General features: G+C 42.7%; 1 protein-coding gene across 1 annotated transcript in view; it reads right to left on the bottom strand.

The window, feature by feature from the left end:
* The window catches only part of PPM1L (protein phosphatase, Mg2+/Mn2+ dependent 1L), a 336062-nt gene that overhangs the window by 7482 nt on the left and 310102 nt on the right, over positions 1–18478 (bottom strand). Inside the window, exon 3 of the mRNA XM_029074367.1 lies at positions 3608–3769. Coding sequence (XP_028930200.1) covers positions 3608–3769 — 162 coding nt within the window. The remainder of the gene's footprint in view (positions 1–3607; positions 3770–18478) is intronic.

Genomic DNA, 18478 nt, shown 5'->3' with positions numbered 1-18478 from the left:
AACACAGGTCCTTCTGACTCCCCAGGCCTGTGCTCTCTCCACTAGGCCACACTGCTCCTCATTACAAGCAATTACTTCGGTTCTGCTCCAGATCCAACTCTGACACAACAGCCAAGCCTCAAGGCCTCCCCACTTCCTCATCCTTTTGCCCTTTCCATTCTCTTGCCTGCAACGCCTTCCCTTCTGAGCCCTGCCTTTCTGGGAAGCTTTTCTTCCACAGCTTTTTTTATGCAGCAGCTATTGCTGTGGGTACGGGAATCGCCACCATGATGTCAGAGTACCCTTCCCTTCTGCCCAACCCCAGCTGATGATTAGAAGCCTCTAGAGGGTATGTAAACTCCTTGTGGGCAGGGAACGTTTCAACAAACTCTGTTGTATTGTAATCTCGCTAGTGCTTAATACAGTGCTCTGCACACAGTAAGCGCTCAATAAAAACCACTGCTGATGACGAGAACAATGAGTGGGAGTCAGGGAAAAGAGGGCTTAAAATCTGCCCATTCCTCTCCATTGAACAGCTACCACACTGATTCAAGCATTTATATCCTACTTTGATTCATACATCAGCATCCTTGCTGACCGCCCTGCCTCTTCTCTACTCACCCCAGTCCTTACTTCACTATACTGAGGGATCATTTTTCCAATAAGCCATTCAGTCCACATCTCCCCACCCCTCAGAGACCTCCAGTGTTTGCCCATCCATCTCAGCATCAAACAGAAACTCCTTACCACTGGCTTTAAAGCAATCAGCTCTCCCCCTCCTACCTTACCTCGCTGAACTCCTACTACAACCCAGCCCACACACTTGACTCCTCTCATGTCAACCCACCCACTGTACCTTGACCTCATCTATCTCACTGTTGAACGCTTGCCCAGCCTGAAACAACTCCCCCTTCAAATCTGACAGATGTTCACTCTCCCCACCTTCAAAGCCTTCCCCAACTAAGCCCTCATCTCCCCTATTCTCTTTCCCTACTGGATCACTTTTGCCCTTGGATCTGTACCCTTTAAGCACTTGCTATTCACCACGTAGGGCTCAACCCCACGACACCTATGTTCTTATCCTTAAACAGTCTTAATCCCCATTTTACCCATGAGGTAACTGAAACACAGATAAGGGACACAGACACAGGTTGGAATTGACTTGTTCAAGGTCACACAGAAGACAAGTGACAGAACCCAGATCCTTCTGACTCCCAGGCCCGTGGTCCAACCACTAGGCCACTCTGCTTGCCCAAAAGCTTGGGTTGGGTACCAAGGAACCACATCACCTGGTGAAGAGTTCCTGCATCTACAGGATTCATCTCTCTCCACCTAAGAAGGGTGTCTTGACCAATCCCTCAGTGGTATTTAACGAAAACCCTCTAAATGCAGAACAATAGGACAAGTACAATAGGGAAACAATAAACACTCTAAACAGCATCCTTGGCCCAAATCACTCCAATCCTCAAAATACTACTGGCTTCCCATTATCTTCAGCATAAAGCAAAAACTCCTCACAATCTGTTTCAAGGCTCTCTACCAACTTTCCCCATTTCTCATATCTGTTCTTTTCTCTTGCTACTCTCAATCAATCAATCAATCAATGGTACATATCGAGCGCTTACTATATGCAGGACACTGTACTAAGAGCTTGGGGTAATACAATACAACAGAATTAGAAGACATGTTCCCTGCCCAAAAGGTGCTTACTTCAGCCTGCTCCCTAGTTCCTTCCAAGAAAACCACCTAACTAGCTCACTCTCATCTCTTCCACCTCTATTCCTGTTTCAAAGACCCCAAACTCCCTTCCATCAATCAATGGTAGTGATTGAACACTTATTTTGTGCAGAGTGCAGTACTAAAAGCTTGGGAGAGAAGAATACAACAGAGTTAGTAGACAAATCCCCTGCCCACAAGGAGCTTGCAGTCTAGAGGGAGAGTCATTAAAATACACTAGGCTTATGTATATAAGTGCTTTGGGATGAAGGGTGGGAGGAATATAAGGATTTAAAAGATAAAGCTCTAAGTGCATAGGTGATGCAGAAGGGAGAGGGAATAGGGGAGATGAGGACTTGGGGAAGCCCTCTGGGAGGAGATGTGATTTTAGTAGGGCTTTGAAGGTGGGGAGAGTTGTGGTCCGTCATATATGAAGGGGAAGGAATTCCAGGCCAGAGGGTGGATGTGGACATATCACGACTCTCCCATGTTTAAAGTTATCCTGAAACATCACTTCCTCCCCCAAGAATTTTCCAATTCATTCCCAACTGATCCCAGTTCATTCATTCATTCATTCATTCAATTGTATTTATTGAACATTTACTATGTGCAGAGCATTGTACTAAGCACTTGGAAAGTACAATTAGGCAACAAATAGAGACAATCCCTACCCAACAATGGGTTCACAGTCTAGAAGGGGGAGACAGATAACAAAACAAGTAGACAAGCATCAATACCAACAAAATAAATAGAATCATATATATATACACATCATTATCAAAATAGAGTAATAAATATGTATAAATATTCACAAGTGCTGTGGGGAGGGGAAGAAGGTAAAGCAGAGGGAGGGAGGAGGGGCAATGGGGAGGGAAGCCATCTCTAACCAAGGGAGCCCACTTCTCTTTGTGAGCACAGGGATGAACTTGGGGTTGGAGCTTGTCGTGAAACCCCAGTTCATACCACCCAGTACCTCCCTGAACTGGGGAAGCCTCGGTAAAATGTAGTAAAGTCAAACCTCTGATCACCAAGGTTACTGTGAAAAGTTTTTTACTTAGTTTTACCAGTGTGCAAGGGAATTACACATACACAAACTCACTCACTCCACTCTATCAAGGGCCCAATACCAGTCTGCTGGTCAAAGGAGCCCATTCTGCCAATGCTTCTTCCTTCTGTTTCCAAGTGCTGCTGTCAGCATGCTTCCTTCTTGCTTCTCCTCTGTGTGCGTGTGCTTCAATGCTGCCTGGCTTTGTGTGCCTCATCTCTGCCTCTTCGTGATTCAAAGTGACCACCTTTTATCTACCTTAGGTGACACAGCTGTGGCTCTATGTGGCAGTCATTGACTGGTCCAACCCGTTAGCAGGTAGAGCAGGGAGAGAAGGTCATGCAGCCCTCCATGCGCCGCCCCCACAGGCCAGCAATCACCTGTCTCAGGTAGAGACCATCAGTGCCTTCACCAGACTCTTACTTCTTCCTGTTGTTCACAGGATCACAAGCAGTCACTAACAAGGCAGGAACTCTCAAGGGAGCTGGAAGAGGTAGGGCTGCCATCTTGGCTTCACCTCTGATTTTTTTCCAAAACTAAAACTGGCCTACCTGCTCACTGTTCCACCTTCTCTTCTATCCTGTTGTCGTCCTCTTGCTAACACACTCCTTTCTCCTTGCAACTCCCTCCCTCTTCAAATATGGCAGACCACTTCTCCTCCCATTTTCAAGGCCCTTCATTTAGCCGCTTTCCTTCCAAAGACTTACCATGTTGTCTCAGTTCTTCAGAAATACTCTACTTTGATAGTTTTGACATAAAAAGTCTTATTTTTTTACATTATGGGACATCTCTCAATAACCCATTAGTCACAAATGAAAATATCTGGAAATGTGTGGTGATATTTAAAAGGCTTTTTCCTGGACTTACCTGCCCGTTTAATCCTCTTTCTTTCCTTCAGCTGATAGGGTTTATGATCATGTGACAAAGGAATGGCATTCCCATCCTTGTCACACAGGACACCACGTGAGTCTCCAACGTTGGCCACTGTGAGGTCTTTGTCTGACAACAGAGCAATCAAACATGTGGTACCTGGAAGGGAGAAAAAGGAAAACACAATTCCAAAACAAGTCAATTAACATTCGAGTGCCATAGGGCAGCCTGCTGCCATTTGCATTCCTCAGACAAAAGAACAAATATCCTCATTGGAGAATTTAACTCCGGCTCCTCCTAGAATGATAGGGCCTGATGAATAGCTTTAATAGAGTCCGTCGTTTTTTCCTAACCAGTGATAGAATGGACTATTACATAGTTTTGAGGGTTTTTTATGTTATTTGTTGAACACTTACTACATGGCAGGCACTATCATAAGAGCACTGGGGCAGATACAAACTAATTGGGTTGGTTAGAGTCAATGCCCCACATCGATTTCAAAGTCTTTAATCCCCATTGTACCAATGAGATAACTGAGGCACAGAGAAGTTAAGTGACTTGCCCAAGGTCACACAGTAGATGAGTGGTAGGGCTAGTATTAGAACCTATGTCCTTATTACCTCCAGGCCCCTGCCCTAACCACTAGACCATGCTGCTTCTCAAAACATAGCTATCTAATTTCCCTACTCTTCATTTTAATATCATCTTTAAAAGGCATAGTAAGAAGTAGAAATCTGCTTGCAATAAGACCTTCCCCAGGGGACTTATGGGTTCTTCTTTCATAAGGATGCAGCTTCACTGCTATTATGAAAATACCTATTAAAAAAAAACCTGTTGACTTCTGATTCCAGGATAATGTGGCCAGTAATGCTACAAATCATTCATGACTTAGCTTTCATTTAAAATGTACTTGATCATTAAGGGGAATATATGCCTTCCCTAGCTTAATCTGAGCAATTTGAAGCAGTGGAGCAGTAAGGCCTCACAGATATAGCACAGGCCTGGGAGTCTGAAGGACTTGGGTTCTAACCCCATTTGTCTGCTGTGTGACCTTGGACAAGTCACTTCACACTTCTCTGTGCCTCAGTCACCTCATCTGTAAAATGGGATTGAGACTGTGAGCCCTACGTGGGATAGGGAATGTGTCCAACCCGATTTGCTTGTAACAATAATAATGATGGTATCTGGTGAGCACTTACTATGTGCCAAGCACTGTTCTAAGTGCTGGGAGGATACAAAGTGATCAGGTTGTCCCACGTGGGGCTCACAGTCTTCATCCCCATTTTACAGATGACGGAACTGAGGCACAGAGAAGTTAAGTGACTTGCCCAAAGAGCTGGGATTAGAACCCATGACCTCTGACTCCCAAGCCTGGGCTCTTTCCACTGAGCCATGCTGTTTCCCCACCCCACTTCACTCATTTAGCACAGTGCCTGGCACATAGTAAGCGCTTAACAAATACCATAATTATTATCTTCTAGACTGTGAGCCCATTGCTGGGTAAGGATTGTCTCTATCTGCTGCCAAATTGTACTTCCCAAGTTCTTAGTACAGTGCTCTGCACACAATAAGCGCTCTATAAATAAGATTGAATGAATGAATGAACAGACACATTCCCTGCCCACAATGAGCTTACAGGCTAGAGGAGCTTATTTGGAAAAAGGAAAATAAAAAAACCAAACAAAAAAAAACCAAGAGAATGTTGGCATTAGTGACCTAGGTCAAGTATCCTGTTGGATTTTGAGTATCTCTGAAATGAATCCTGTCTTTTGGGCTTCCTGGGCACTTCTTATTCTCAGCAGCATGACCTAGTGGAAAGAGTCCAAGCCTAGGAATTAGGATCCTGGGTTCTAACCGCAGCTCCGCCATTTGGTTTGTTGTGGGACCATGGGCAATCCACTTCATTTCTTTCTGCCTTTGTTTCCTCATCTGTAAAATGGGGACTAAATCCAACTCGCTCCTACCTAGACTGTGAGTCCATGTGGGTCAGAAACTGTCCAACCTGCTTATATTGTATCTACCCTGGCACTTAATACAATGTTTGGCACATAGTATGCATTTAATAAGTACCATAATCAATGAAATTAAAAAGAGAACAAAAAGCCTATGATATGGCTACTTTGTTCATTACCATCCAAATATAAATCCCATTGTAACAAATGCATACCACAAATTTCATGCTCCAGAGAAGTTCTGAAATGGAAAGATGGCCTCGTTAGCTTCATGCGGGCAGGGACCTCAAATATTGTATTTTACTCTCCCAAGTGCTTATTACAGCACTCTGACCAAAATAAGTACTTAATAAATCCCAGTGATGGATCAATTGACTTCATAAGATTGTAGTTTTGTGCTAGTTGAATTGTCTCCCTTAGTGGAGAATGAGAGATATTGAGAGAGCCGCCTTTATATAGAAATACCAAGAAAACTAGATGAAAAGGTCTCACCTCCTCTGCAAACTCACAGGCCCATTTCCCTAAAGGACATGTCCTCGAGGACATCACACTTGCACCTTAAGCACAGCATACTTAAAGCACCACCCCCTCCTCTTCCCAGCCAGCTCCATTCCCCTTCCTTACTTTCCCATCTTAGTCAGCAACAACATCATCCTTCCTGTCCCTGGGGCTCACAACCTTAGTATTATCCTCTATTCCTCTCCCTCTTTCAACTCTCAATTTCAGTGTCTCATGAAATTGGACTGACTTTTTCTCCACAATATCATCTAGATCTTCCTCTGCCTCTCCATCTAAAAGACCATTATTCTGGTCCAGATACTTATTATATCCTAGCTAGACTACTGTACTAGTTTCTTCACTGGGTTTTCTTCTTCCAATCTTTCCTCTTCATTTTGCTGCCTGGATTATTTGACTTAAAGACTGTTTGCAACCCATTTCTCCCCTTTCCCCAAATGTCCAAAAAATACACATCCTACTGCGTGTCAAGCAAAAGCAGAAATGGTAATTGAAGCCAGGGGAACAAATGAGCTCTCCAAGTAAGTCGGTGCAGATGGAGAATAGAAGGGGAACCAGGAGTGAGCCTTGAGGGACTCCCACAGTTAGGAACTGGGAAGCAGAAAAGCCTGCAAAAGAAATGGAAGCGTTATCAGGGTATCATGTAGCTAAAGCTATAAATTTGCAAGGGAGGCAGTGAAAAGAACACGGGTCTGAGAAGAGATGTGGTTCTAGTCCCAGCTACGACCCTGGCTTGCTCTCTCACTTTAGCAAGTAATTTAATCTCTCTGGGCCTGTTTCTCCATCTGTAATATAGAGATCATAATAACAATAATGATACCCACTCTACATTACAGGGGTGTTGTATGATACTAATGATACTATAGTGCTTATTATTCAAATTATCCAGTATTATTATTCATGGAGGTTTCATGAGGGCAGTGAGGCTTCTTGATGGTTCATTTGTTCATTCATTCGTTCATTCAGTCACATTTATTGAGACCTACTGTGTGCAAAGCACTGTACTAAGAGCTTGGGGGAGCACAATATAACAATAAACAGACACATTCCCTGACCACAGTGAGTTTCCTGAAAGGCTGGGTAGACAACTTCTCCAACTCCCAATGCTTAAAACAGCCCTGGTTCAGTGCCATGGAGAGAGAGGGGACCAAGGTTGCCCTGGTGATGCTGAAGGAGAGAAGGATCCAGTGTTCTCACGCCACTTTCCTGCTCTAGCTACAAGTTACCACCTATAGTACTTTAAAAATCCATCAAGCAATTATATTTACTGAGTGCTTATTATGTGCAGAGCACCCCATTAAGTGCTTGGGAGAGGACAAAACAACAGAGTTGGTAGACACGTTCCCTGCCCACAATGAGTTTACGGTTTAGAAAGTGGTCTGGTCACTATTCATTCATTCAATCGTATTTATTGAGCACTTACTGTGTGCAGAGCACTGTACTAAGCACTTGGAAAGTTCAATTCAGCAATAAAGAGGCATAATCCCTGCCCATACCGGGCTAACAGTCTAGAAGGGGGGAGACTGACATCATAACAAGTAAACAGGCATCAATATAAATAAATAGAATTATAGATATATATACATATATACATAAGTGCTGTGGGGCGGGGAGGGAGGGAAGAGCAAAGGGAGCAAGTCGAGGTAATGCAGGAGAGATGGGGAGCTGAGGGAAAGGGGGGCTCAATCTGGCAAGGCCTCTTGTAGGTGGTGAGCCTTCAGTAGGGCTTTAATGGGGGAAGAGTGATTGTTTGGTGGATTTGAGGAGGGACAGTGTCCCAGATCAGAGTTTGGAGTGGGCTAGTGGTCAACTGTGGGACAGACAAGATTGAGGCACAGTGAGAAGGTTAGCACCAGAAGAACAGAGTGTGCAGGCTGGGATATAGAAGGAGAAAAGGGAGGTGAGGTAAGAGGAGGCAAGGTGATGGAGAGCTTTGAAGCCAATAGTGTAAGCAATTACTTTGAACAACATTCTTTTAAGTGTTAATTAGATATGTACAGAAGTACTGCAGGGCTGAGGTGGGATGAATAAAGGGTGAAAATCCAAGTGTAAGGGTGATACAGAAGGAAGAGGGAGCAGGGATATGAGGGCTTATTGGGGAAGGCGTCTTGGAGGAGATGTGATTTCAATAAGACTTAGAAGATGGAGAGAACTATTGTCTGACAAATACAAAGGGGGAAGAGAGTTCCAGGTCAGAGGTAGGATGTGGGCAAAAGGTCAGTGTCAATCAATCAATCAACTGTATTTATTGAGCACTTAGTATGTGTAGGGCACTGTACTAAGCACTTGGGAGAGTAGAACACAACCATATAACAGACACATCCCTGTCCACAGTGAGTTTACAGTCTAAAGGATAGATGAGATAGAAGTACAGTGAGTAGGTTGGCATTAGAGGAACCAAGTGAGCTTCCTGGGTTGTAGTAGGAAAGAGGCAAGATAGGAGGGGATGAGCTGATTGAGTGCTTTAAAATCGACAGTAAGCAGTTTCTGTTTTATGTGGAGGCGGATGGATAACCACTAGAGGTTCTTGAGGACTTGGGAAATATGGATTGAACTTTTTTTCAGAAAAATGATCAAAACCTTAAAAAGCTTTGAGTGGAAAGAAAACAGCAGGTCTGGAAATTCAATGATGCGGAGTTAATTGTTCTGGTTTTTCAGTCAGTGCAAGGGAAGAATAATTACATGAGAAGAATTATTTGATAGACTACTATCTTATGGAGATTTAAGCAACTTTTTGCTATATTTCTGGTAACAAGAGTTCAGGGGAATAGAGAAAGCCTTAGGGAGATGAGGGAGGGGGAAGAAAAGTGTACTTCAGAGCTTATTTAACTGATGGTAGTTTTGTAACTTTTCTTTTCTCCTCTCCGTTTCCTGTGCCGGGCCAATTCTGTTTTATTGTATTCTCCCAAATGCTTAGTACGGTGCTCTGCATATAGTAAGCACTTTAATAAATACCAGTTGATTGATTAAGGTTGTTACTGTACCATAAGTTGCTCTCATAGTGACTATGCCCTTCTGCTTGACTACCACAATGTCCATCTCTCCCCACTTCTCTTCCTCTACCATTTCTTCCACAGTGGAAAATTCATACTGTATTTTATTCCTTCCTTCTGAAACACTATTACCATGTTTTCTGTCAACTCTTTAAAAATGCTTGTGCTACGCATATTGGTTATTTATTAGCAAACCCTTGTTCTCTCTCTAGCTGTATTTTAGATCAATCAATGGCATTTATTGTGTGCTTACTGTGTGTAGAGCACTGCAGTAAACACTTGGGTACTCTCCCAAGCACTTAGTACAGTGATCTGCACACAGAAAGTGCTCAATAAACATGACTGACTGACTACAATATAACAGAGTTGGGAGACAAGTTCCTTCCCGCGAGGAGCTTACAGTCAAGAGAACTGTCTGGACACTGGAGTGAGCAAATAAGGTGAGCAAACATTGTGAACAACAATCCTTAAGTGAGAGAATCATTTTTGGGCAGACACTTGGCCTCCCCTGCTCCCACTGTGTTCCCCTTTCAGAATTTTGTTAACCCAGGTGCCATTTTTAACTTGGGCTCCTCTGATGGTGCCTTGCCTCACTGGAACCCATCACCTCTGATGTTGACTTATGGAGCACCTCTACAGCCTCACTATTTTGTGATAAATCCTTGCATCCTCGCTGGAACTCCCTTGGAATACTCAGGTACAAATATCAAATCATCATTTTTCCATCCTTTTTCCCTACCCCAATGCTGCGTCTCTGGTCGGGGGTAAGGTCGGCACCAGCTGGACTTGACCCAAAAGAGAACTTCAATGGGTCTGGTATCAGTCCTCTGGTCACCTGTCTTGAGGCCAGATCCTCTAACCTGGGCTCACATAGCGTCAAAGTTTATGTTGAGAAGTAGCATGGTATAGTGGATAAAGCCCAGGCCTGGGAGTCAGAAGGTCATGGGTTCTAATCTCGCCTCCGCTGCTTGTCAGCTCTGTGACCTTGAGCAAGTCACTTCATTTCTCTGGGCTTCAGTGACCTCATTGGGATTGAGACTGTGAGCCCCACATGGGACAGGGACTATGTCCAACCCCAGTGCTTAGTACAGTGCCTGGCACATAGTTAAGTGGTTAACAAATACCATTATTATTATTATTACCTTAAAAACTTTGCTGCTTCCAGAAGTCAATTACAGCTCGTGTGCTTTTTTTTTCCTTTTGAGTAGACTATCCCTGGCACAGATATACTACATCTCAGTAACCTTCCTTCAGGAAGAACCATTTCCCCTGAAGATATTCTTATGAATTCTTTCTCCAAATGTAACTTTAACAGCCACCTGCAGCAGTTGACGTGTGGTAAATACACCACATCATTTTCCAGGCTCCTTTTGATACTGCACATCTTTACTGCCAGTTTTATCAAAGTGACTTTTTGTAGGGAACTTTTGAAGTTAATAATCTAAATGATCTCTTTTATGCACATCCCCAGTTGAAATCTTTGGTTTCTTTCAAGCCAAAACTATGAATAGAAGGTGGCTTCTAGGTTAAAATTGAGGGATGCCATTATGAATAAATAGACATCCGTGAAGATCAGAGCAGAGAGCTTGAATGGCATCATGTGGAAATGTGTTTTTAACTTAAATGAGTTCAAGAAATTGATCAAAGAAAGAAGTATAATGTGCAACTCCATCCAACTTCAATATTTTCATAAGCATAAAATTGAGATGGAAGGGTATCTTCTACAGATACTGTAAGAGCAGAATTCAAAGAAAGAACCGAGTAGCTTTTATTTCTAACAGCTTCTAAAGCTCTCACTATTCCCTGAATAATGATAAAGGTATCTACCACACAAAGATAAATGGCCCTTATGTCTCAGAGAGTGGTTGGAACATGTGTGATTTGTGTCTGGTTCTGACTTCAACATCCATTTGAACAATACACTAAAATATTTGCAACACTCTTACTGATTATGCATGTTTCTTAAAACCGTTCATTTTGAAGGGGGAGGAAACATACTAAGGTCATTCATTATTTTATTCAACAGCTATTTCAGACCTTTGATATTTCTCCTGGAAAACTTGCAAAATGCAAAAGGAAAGGTGGTACAAATTTTAAACTGAAGAGGTAATTTAGGGATATTCCAGGAATTTTTGAAGGACACAGTTACAAGTAATTGAGCAAATCTATCCCCACAAAAGCAAAAATAAAGGATTCAGAGTAACCTAGCAGAAAGCAGTAGTAGCTTCATTTAGGATTATTAATAATAATTGTAATAATAATAATGGCATTTGTTAAGCGCTTACTATGTGCCAGACACTGTACTAAGTGCTGGGAGGGACACAAGCTAATCAGGTTGGGCATAGTCCCTGTACTACATAGGGCTCACGGTTTTAATCGCTGTTTTACAGATGTGGTAACTGAGCCACAGAGAAGAGACGTAACTTGCCAAGGACACACAGCAGACAAATGGTGGTACAAGGTTTAGAACCCAAGACTTTCTAACTCTTAGGACCGTGCTCTATCCACTATGTCATGTTCTTTGAGGTTGAGAGCAACCATTTTCTCCCTCAAAAGCAATATTCTCCTATTTATTTCTGGATAAACTAGTGGAGAATAACAACAAGACCAGCTAGCATTTATCTTTATCATCCATCATCATCATCTTTAACTGTGGTATTTATTGAGCACTTACTGTGGGCAGAACACTGGACTAAGCATTTGGGACAGTACACTACAACAGAGTTGGCAGACACGGTCCCTGCCCACTATGAGTTTATAGTCTAGAGGGGGAGACAGACATTAATTTAAATAAATAACTTATAAGGTATTTAGTGACACCTTCAACATGATGAACAGCAGATTACCTTCTTGTGAACATATAACAGAAGAAATGCCAGAGTTTCAGGCCATGAAGAGCTTATAGAAACAGGGAATGTGCAGGGATCGACCCCAAGACTGCCATACTGTTTTCAGAGACCTCACCCAATCATTGGACCTCAGTTCTCACTTCTGCTAAGCAAAAACAGCTGCCCTGAGAAATTCATCAAGATCCTTAGATTACTCTATGACTAGATGATTAGAGGCTGTGAATGTGACTACCAACTCTGTTGGACCTCTCTCAATTATTTAGTCCAGTATTTTGCACACAGTAAGTGCTCAATAAATACCCTTAATTGACTGATTGAGGCAGTAGAAGTTGCTCTGCCTGACCCTGATGGTGATCATGGTGATCCAGTCAATACTTTTCAAAGCTGTTTTTAGTCATTAGGCTTGAGAGTGCAATAAAGGACCTGGAAGCTGGATTCAAACTATACTTCTTATCCACTGGTGAACCCTTAAACCCTTCGAACTCAATAATCTGAGAATATGCCTGAAGGTTTTGGACACAGTCAGTCAAGAATGATTGTGATCTTGAGAAACACACACACACACACACACGCGCACACACACATGCAGAGGATAATAAGTTACCTTTCAGAGGTGGCTCAGTGCTACAGATTGACAAGAGACTTGAAGAAAACTGGTATGTACTAGCCTACACTAATGAAGCCCAACACACAACTAAAAAGTTTTATTTGCCACACAGAAGTCAATGATGCCAATGAAGTCTACTACCTGGGCAGAACATTATCCAGCAATGCAGAGGCAAACAAGTAGAAAACAGAATCAAAAAGTCTTGACTCTTTGCAGATTGATAAGAATGGATGATGTTAAGATGCCCAAACAGATGCTGCTTGGTGAGCCAAAAGAGGGCATTTGTAAACAAGGAGAGCAGAACCAATTTTTCAAGTGAAGCAAGGTGGGGCAGTGACCAACACAGTAGTCAGGGTAGTCCAATGGGTAGCACTCCTAGAGTGATGGTTTTGTGAAGATGGGTATAGCAACAAGCGGTCTCAAAAACAGAGACTGGATCTCCAAGCTCAAACTCATCAGCCAGGCAAAGGAATTATAATAATAATAATGTTGGTATTTGTTAAGTGCTTACTATATGCAGAGCACTGTTTTAAGCACTGGGGTAGATACAAGATAATCATGTTGTCCCACGTGAGCCTCACAGTCTTCATCCCCATTTTACAGATGACGTAACTGAGGCACACAGAAGTTAAGTGACTTGCCCACAGTCACACAGCTGATAAGTGGCAGAGCTGGGATTTGAACCCATGTCCTCTGACTCCCAAGCCCGGGCTCTTTCCACTGAGCCATGCTGCTTCTCTTAATCTATATAAGTTGCTGGTCAGACAATTGATCAATAGTATTTATTGAGCATATGCTGTGTGCAGAGCACTTTTATAAGCACTTGGAGGAGTACAGTACAATAAGGGTACGTAGACATGATCCCTGACTACAAGGAGTTCACTTACCAATCTTTTCGCCCCACCGGTATTCATGAATAGGACCTCATCTTCTAGAATAAGAGACAGCTATACACACACACACACACACAACACACATACACATCTAATCTTCAAGAACTAGAGAAAGCTATACACACACACACAAAAAAAAAAACTGACCTTAGTTCTCAAAGATGATGTACACATTTCAATACTTGAAGTAATATTCACAGTAATATTAGTGACTGTGGCCTAAATTTTAATTTTTTGCATCATAGTTAAACTTTGGGGGAGTAAGAAAAGATGGCTAGCTTTGGTTAGGACCCTTACACTTTCTCAGTATGATCTACTACTGAACATTAATATACCAAAACAAGAACAACATGTAAGACCTTCGCATGCTAATAGAAGAGAAATCAATTTCAATTCCCCTAAATGACAGAAATGCTATGGTAGGAGATCAATAAGGACTCTTATTTTACTCTATGACAAGAAAGAAAAATTTGAAGTGGGATTTTCAAAACCTGTTTCTAAAAAAGTATTGTATTGCATTACAGCCCAAACACATAATAAACGGGTACGTGGAATCAACACCCTTACCAAATGCAGAGAAGCAAGTTGACAATGGATGTTAGTCCAATAAAACAAATTCTAAGATAAAATGATTCAAGAGTTTTGATTATGATGGAAATTAAGTTGCTGTGAAATATAATTTACTGGAGAAACCCTGTGACATGCAGTGTGGTCTGACAGAAAGAACACAATGCTGGGAGTCAGAGACCTGGGTTCTCTCATAATATCCCGGCTGGATTACTGTGTCAGCCTTCTCTCTGATCTCCCTTCCTCCTCTCTCTCCCCACTCCAGTCTATTCTTCATTCCACTGCCCGGCTCATCTTCCTGCAGAAACGCTCTGGGCATGTCACTCCCCTTCTTAAAAACCTCCAGTGGTTGCCTATCAGCCTCCGCACGAAACAAAAACTTTTCACTCTAGGCTTAAAGGCTCTCCATCACCTTGCCCCCTCCTACCTCTCCTCCCTTCTCTCTTTTTACTGCCCAACCTGCACGCTCCACTCCTCTGCTGCCCATCTCCTCACCGTCCCCCGTTCTCGCCTATCCCGCCGTCGACCCCTGGGTCACGTCCTCCCGCGGGCCTGGAATGCCCTCCCTCCTCACCTCTGCCAAACTAATTCTCTTCCCCTCTTCAAAACCCTACTTAGAGCTCACCTCCTCCAAGAGGCCTTCCCAGACTGAGCTCCCCCTTTTCCCTCTGCTCCCTCTGCTCCCCCCCACCGCCCCCACCTCCCCTCAGCTAAGCCCTCTTTTCCCCCCTTTCCCTCTACTCCTCCCCCTCTCCCTTCCCCTCCCTTAAGCACTGTACTTGTCCAGTCAACTGTATATATTTTCATTACCCTATTTATTTTGTTAATGAGATGTACATCACCTTGATTCTATTTATTTGCTATTGTTTTAATGAGATGTTCATCCCCTTGATTCTATTAATTGCTACTGTTTTTGTCTGTCTGTCTCCCCTGATTAGACTAGGCCCATCAAAGGGCAGGGACTGTAACTGTTACCGATTTGTACATTCCAAGTGCTTAATACAGTGCTCTGCACATAGTAAGCGCTCAATAAATACTATTGAATGAATGAATAATCCTGGCTCTGCCACTTGCCTGCTGTGTGAGACCTTGGCCAAGTCACTTAATTTCTCCATGCCTGTTCTGTCACCTGTAAAATGTGGATTAAATACCTGTTCTCCTGCCGCCAGGTGGGTTGGGAACTGTCTGATCTGACTGTATTTACTCCAATGCTTGGTACATAGTAAACACTTGAAAATATAGCAATTATAGGATGGTGATGATGATAGGCAATCTCCATGGTTGCCTATCAACTTTCATATAAGGCAAAAACCCCTCACTCTTGTCTTCAAAGCTCTCCATCACCTTGCACCCTCCTACCTCACCTCCCTTCTCTCCTTCTACAGCCCACCCCGTACACTCCTCTCCTCTGCTGCTAACCTCCTCACTGTGCCTCGTTCTCGCCTGTCCCGCCATCGACCCCTGGCCCACGTCCTACTGCTGACCTGGAATGCCCTCCCTCCTCACATCCTCCAAACTAACTCTCTTCCCCTCTTCAAAGCCCTACTGAGAGCTCACCTCCTCCAGGAGGCCATTCCCAGACTGACCCCTCCCTTTCTCTCTGCCCCTTCTCCCCTCCCCATTCCCCCTACTCCCTCCCTCTGCTCTGCTCCCTTTCCCCCCCGCCACAGCACTTGTGTATATTTGTATATATTACTTATGACTCTATTTTATTAATGAGGTGTATATAGCTATGATTCTATTTCTCTATTTTGATGGTATTGATGCCTGACTACTAGTTTTGTTTTACTGTCTCCCTCTTTTAGACTATGAGCCCATTGCTGGGCAGGGATGGTCTCTATCTGTTGCCGAATTGTACATTCCAAGTGCTTAGTACAGTGCTCTGCACATAGTAAGCACTCAATAAATACGACTGAATGAATGAAAGAATGATGATGAACAAGTCACACCAACTGAAAACATCACCTTGGAACCAAGGAAAGAGCACTGTCTCCTGGGATCTTCATTCATATGATTTCCACAACCAACACCTTTTGTTATGTCATCTCAATATATAAACACACCCGCATAAAGCTGTCTTGAATATGCACTCAGTCCCACGCCCCCTGAAATCTTATTACCCTTCATTTTGTATCACCAGCTGCCCCAAATTGCTGTGTCACAAAGCCTAACAATTTTCTCAAAACAAAGATGCAGCAGATGGCAGCAAGCATTAGTCCACTGAAAAAGTACAGAGCAAGAACTGACTTGCGTTCATAATTATAATCCTCACTGGTCACTAGACTGGAATCTTTTAACTCTATTTCCAATTCATTTTCTAATCCCATCTGCAGCTATTCTTTGGTCTTCCTCGTAGTGTCCCTCCAAAGAGTAATGCTGGAGATACTATTTTTATATTACCTTGAAAAAATGAGGAATGCACTTTTTCAGTCTAATTCATTATATAAATGGCAGATGGGATGTAAATGGGAATACTGTTTATTTGAATAATGCAGACCACTACAAGAATAAGAAATAACTTTTGCTGCACATAATGTCAACTTTCAGAACATGAGTTTAGTTTTTTCACTACCCCAAAGCAAATAATAGGTACAACATGGGTTATTAAGTATAGTAAATTTAACCTATAACGTGTTTTCATTATGTAATTAGATAGAATATGATGGGAAAGTAGGGGAACACAATGCTTCAACTGGGCAATGAATTAACTATAAAGCATTTTGACTCTCTCAGTTCGTTAATACTTGATAGGGAACTACTTGTAAGGATTTAAAAATCCAGCTACTAAAGTTTTACTAGAAATCAGGAGCTTTAAAATGCTATAGATTATGTTTCTGGTACAGAAAATACAACCTTTCATACAAAACAAAATGTAGGCTTCTTGGAACAAGAACAAGAACACCGCACTTCACAGGGTTTCTCCAGTAAAATATATTTCACAGCAACATAATTTCTATCATAATCTAATATTCTTATCATTTTATCCTAGAATTTGTTTTATTGGCCTAACATCCACTCTCAACTTGCTTCTCTGCATTTCATAACTGGTGTTGATTCTAAAGGCTTCTTTAGAAACAGAAGCCCAACAGCTGCTGATGTTCTCCATTTAAATGTTTTCAGAATCAATGTATTTATTGAGCATTTACTGTGTGCAGAGCACTGTACTAAGCATTAGGAGAGTACAATCAAATTGGTAGACATGTTCAACAACCACAAGCTTACAAACCAGAGGGAAGGCAGACATAAATATAAATAGGTAAATTACAGATCCGTACAGAAATGCTGTGGGGTTGAGGGTGGGGAGAATACTAGACTGTGAGCCCGTCAATGGGCAGGGATTGTTTCTATCTGTTGCCGAATTGTACATTCCAAGCACTTAGTACAGTGCTCTGCACATAGTAAGCACTCAATAAATACTATTGAATGAATGAATGACAATATCAAGAGTTACAGGGTACAGATAAAAGTGCGTCAATGATGCAAAAGGGATAGGAAATCAGGGAAAAGAGGGCTTAATGGGGAAGGCCTCTTGGATCTATCTTTTCCCCTAAACCCTTGTTTATCACTGAAACAATCAATTGATCAATGGTATTTATTGAGTGCTTACTGCATAAACAGAACAATCTGTAGCACTCGGGAGATTAGAGTACAACAGAGCTGGCAGACATGATAACTGCCCTCAAGGAGCTGACAATCCTAGTCAAGGAGTCAGACATTAAAATGAATTACAGATAGGGGAAGGGGCAGAGTATAAGGTTATGTTCATAAGTGCTGTGGCTCTGGGGGTGGGATGAAGTGCTTAAGAGTTACAGACCCAGTGCCATAGAAGACACAGATAGGAGGGTGAATAGGGTTAGTCAGGGAAGGCTTCTTGGAGGAAATATGATTTTAGTAGGTCTTTGAAGAAGGGGAGAGTGCTGGTCTGTCAGATGTGAAGAGGGAAGGAGTTCCAGGCCAGAGGGAGGATGTGGATAGGGTTCAGCAGTGAGATAGATGAGAGAGAGGTATAGTGAATAGGTTGGTGTTAGAGGAGTGAAGTGTGCAGGCTGATTTACAGTAGGAGATTAGTGAGGTAAGGTAGGAGTGGGAGAGAGCTGATTGAGTGCCTTAGAGTCAACGGTAAGGAGTTTTTGTTTGATGTGGAGGTGGATAGGCAAGCACTGGAGGCTTCTGAGGAGCGGAGAGATGTGCGGGAACGGTTTCACAGGATTTTCAAGAACACAGTTATTCGGTTGTAGCCAGGATGACAGTATCAGCAAAGTGACTGAGGGAGAGACCCATCTGGGCAGTTCCCAGATAGAAGGATTCTGTACCGCTGTTGCGTTTAAAGGAAAAAAGAAGTGAAGGAATAAAGCAGGGGAGACCCTAGTGGACGATTTCAAATGGTGACTAAGCAGCCCAGGTAAGTACTCTCTGCAGGTGGTTCATGTAGTTACTAATAATAATGATGATGGTATTTTGTTAAGCGCTTACTATGTGTCAAGTATCATT

Source organism: Ornithorhynchus anatinus, chromosome 1, assembly GCF_004115215.2.
Source record: "Ornithorhynchus anatinus isolate Pmale09 chromosome 1, mOrnAna1.pri.v4, whole genome shotgun sequence".
In the NCBI taxonomy this organism is placed as follows: Eukaryota; Metazoa; Chordata; class Mammalia; order Monotremata; family Ornithorhynchidae; genus Ornithorhynchus; species Ornithorhynchus anatinus.
This window is presented reverse-complemented; position numbering and strand designations above follow the sequence as displayed.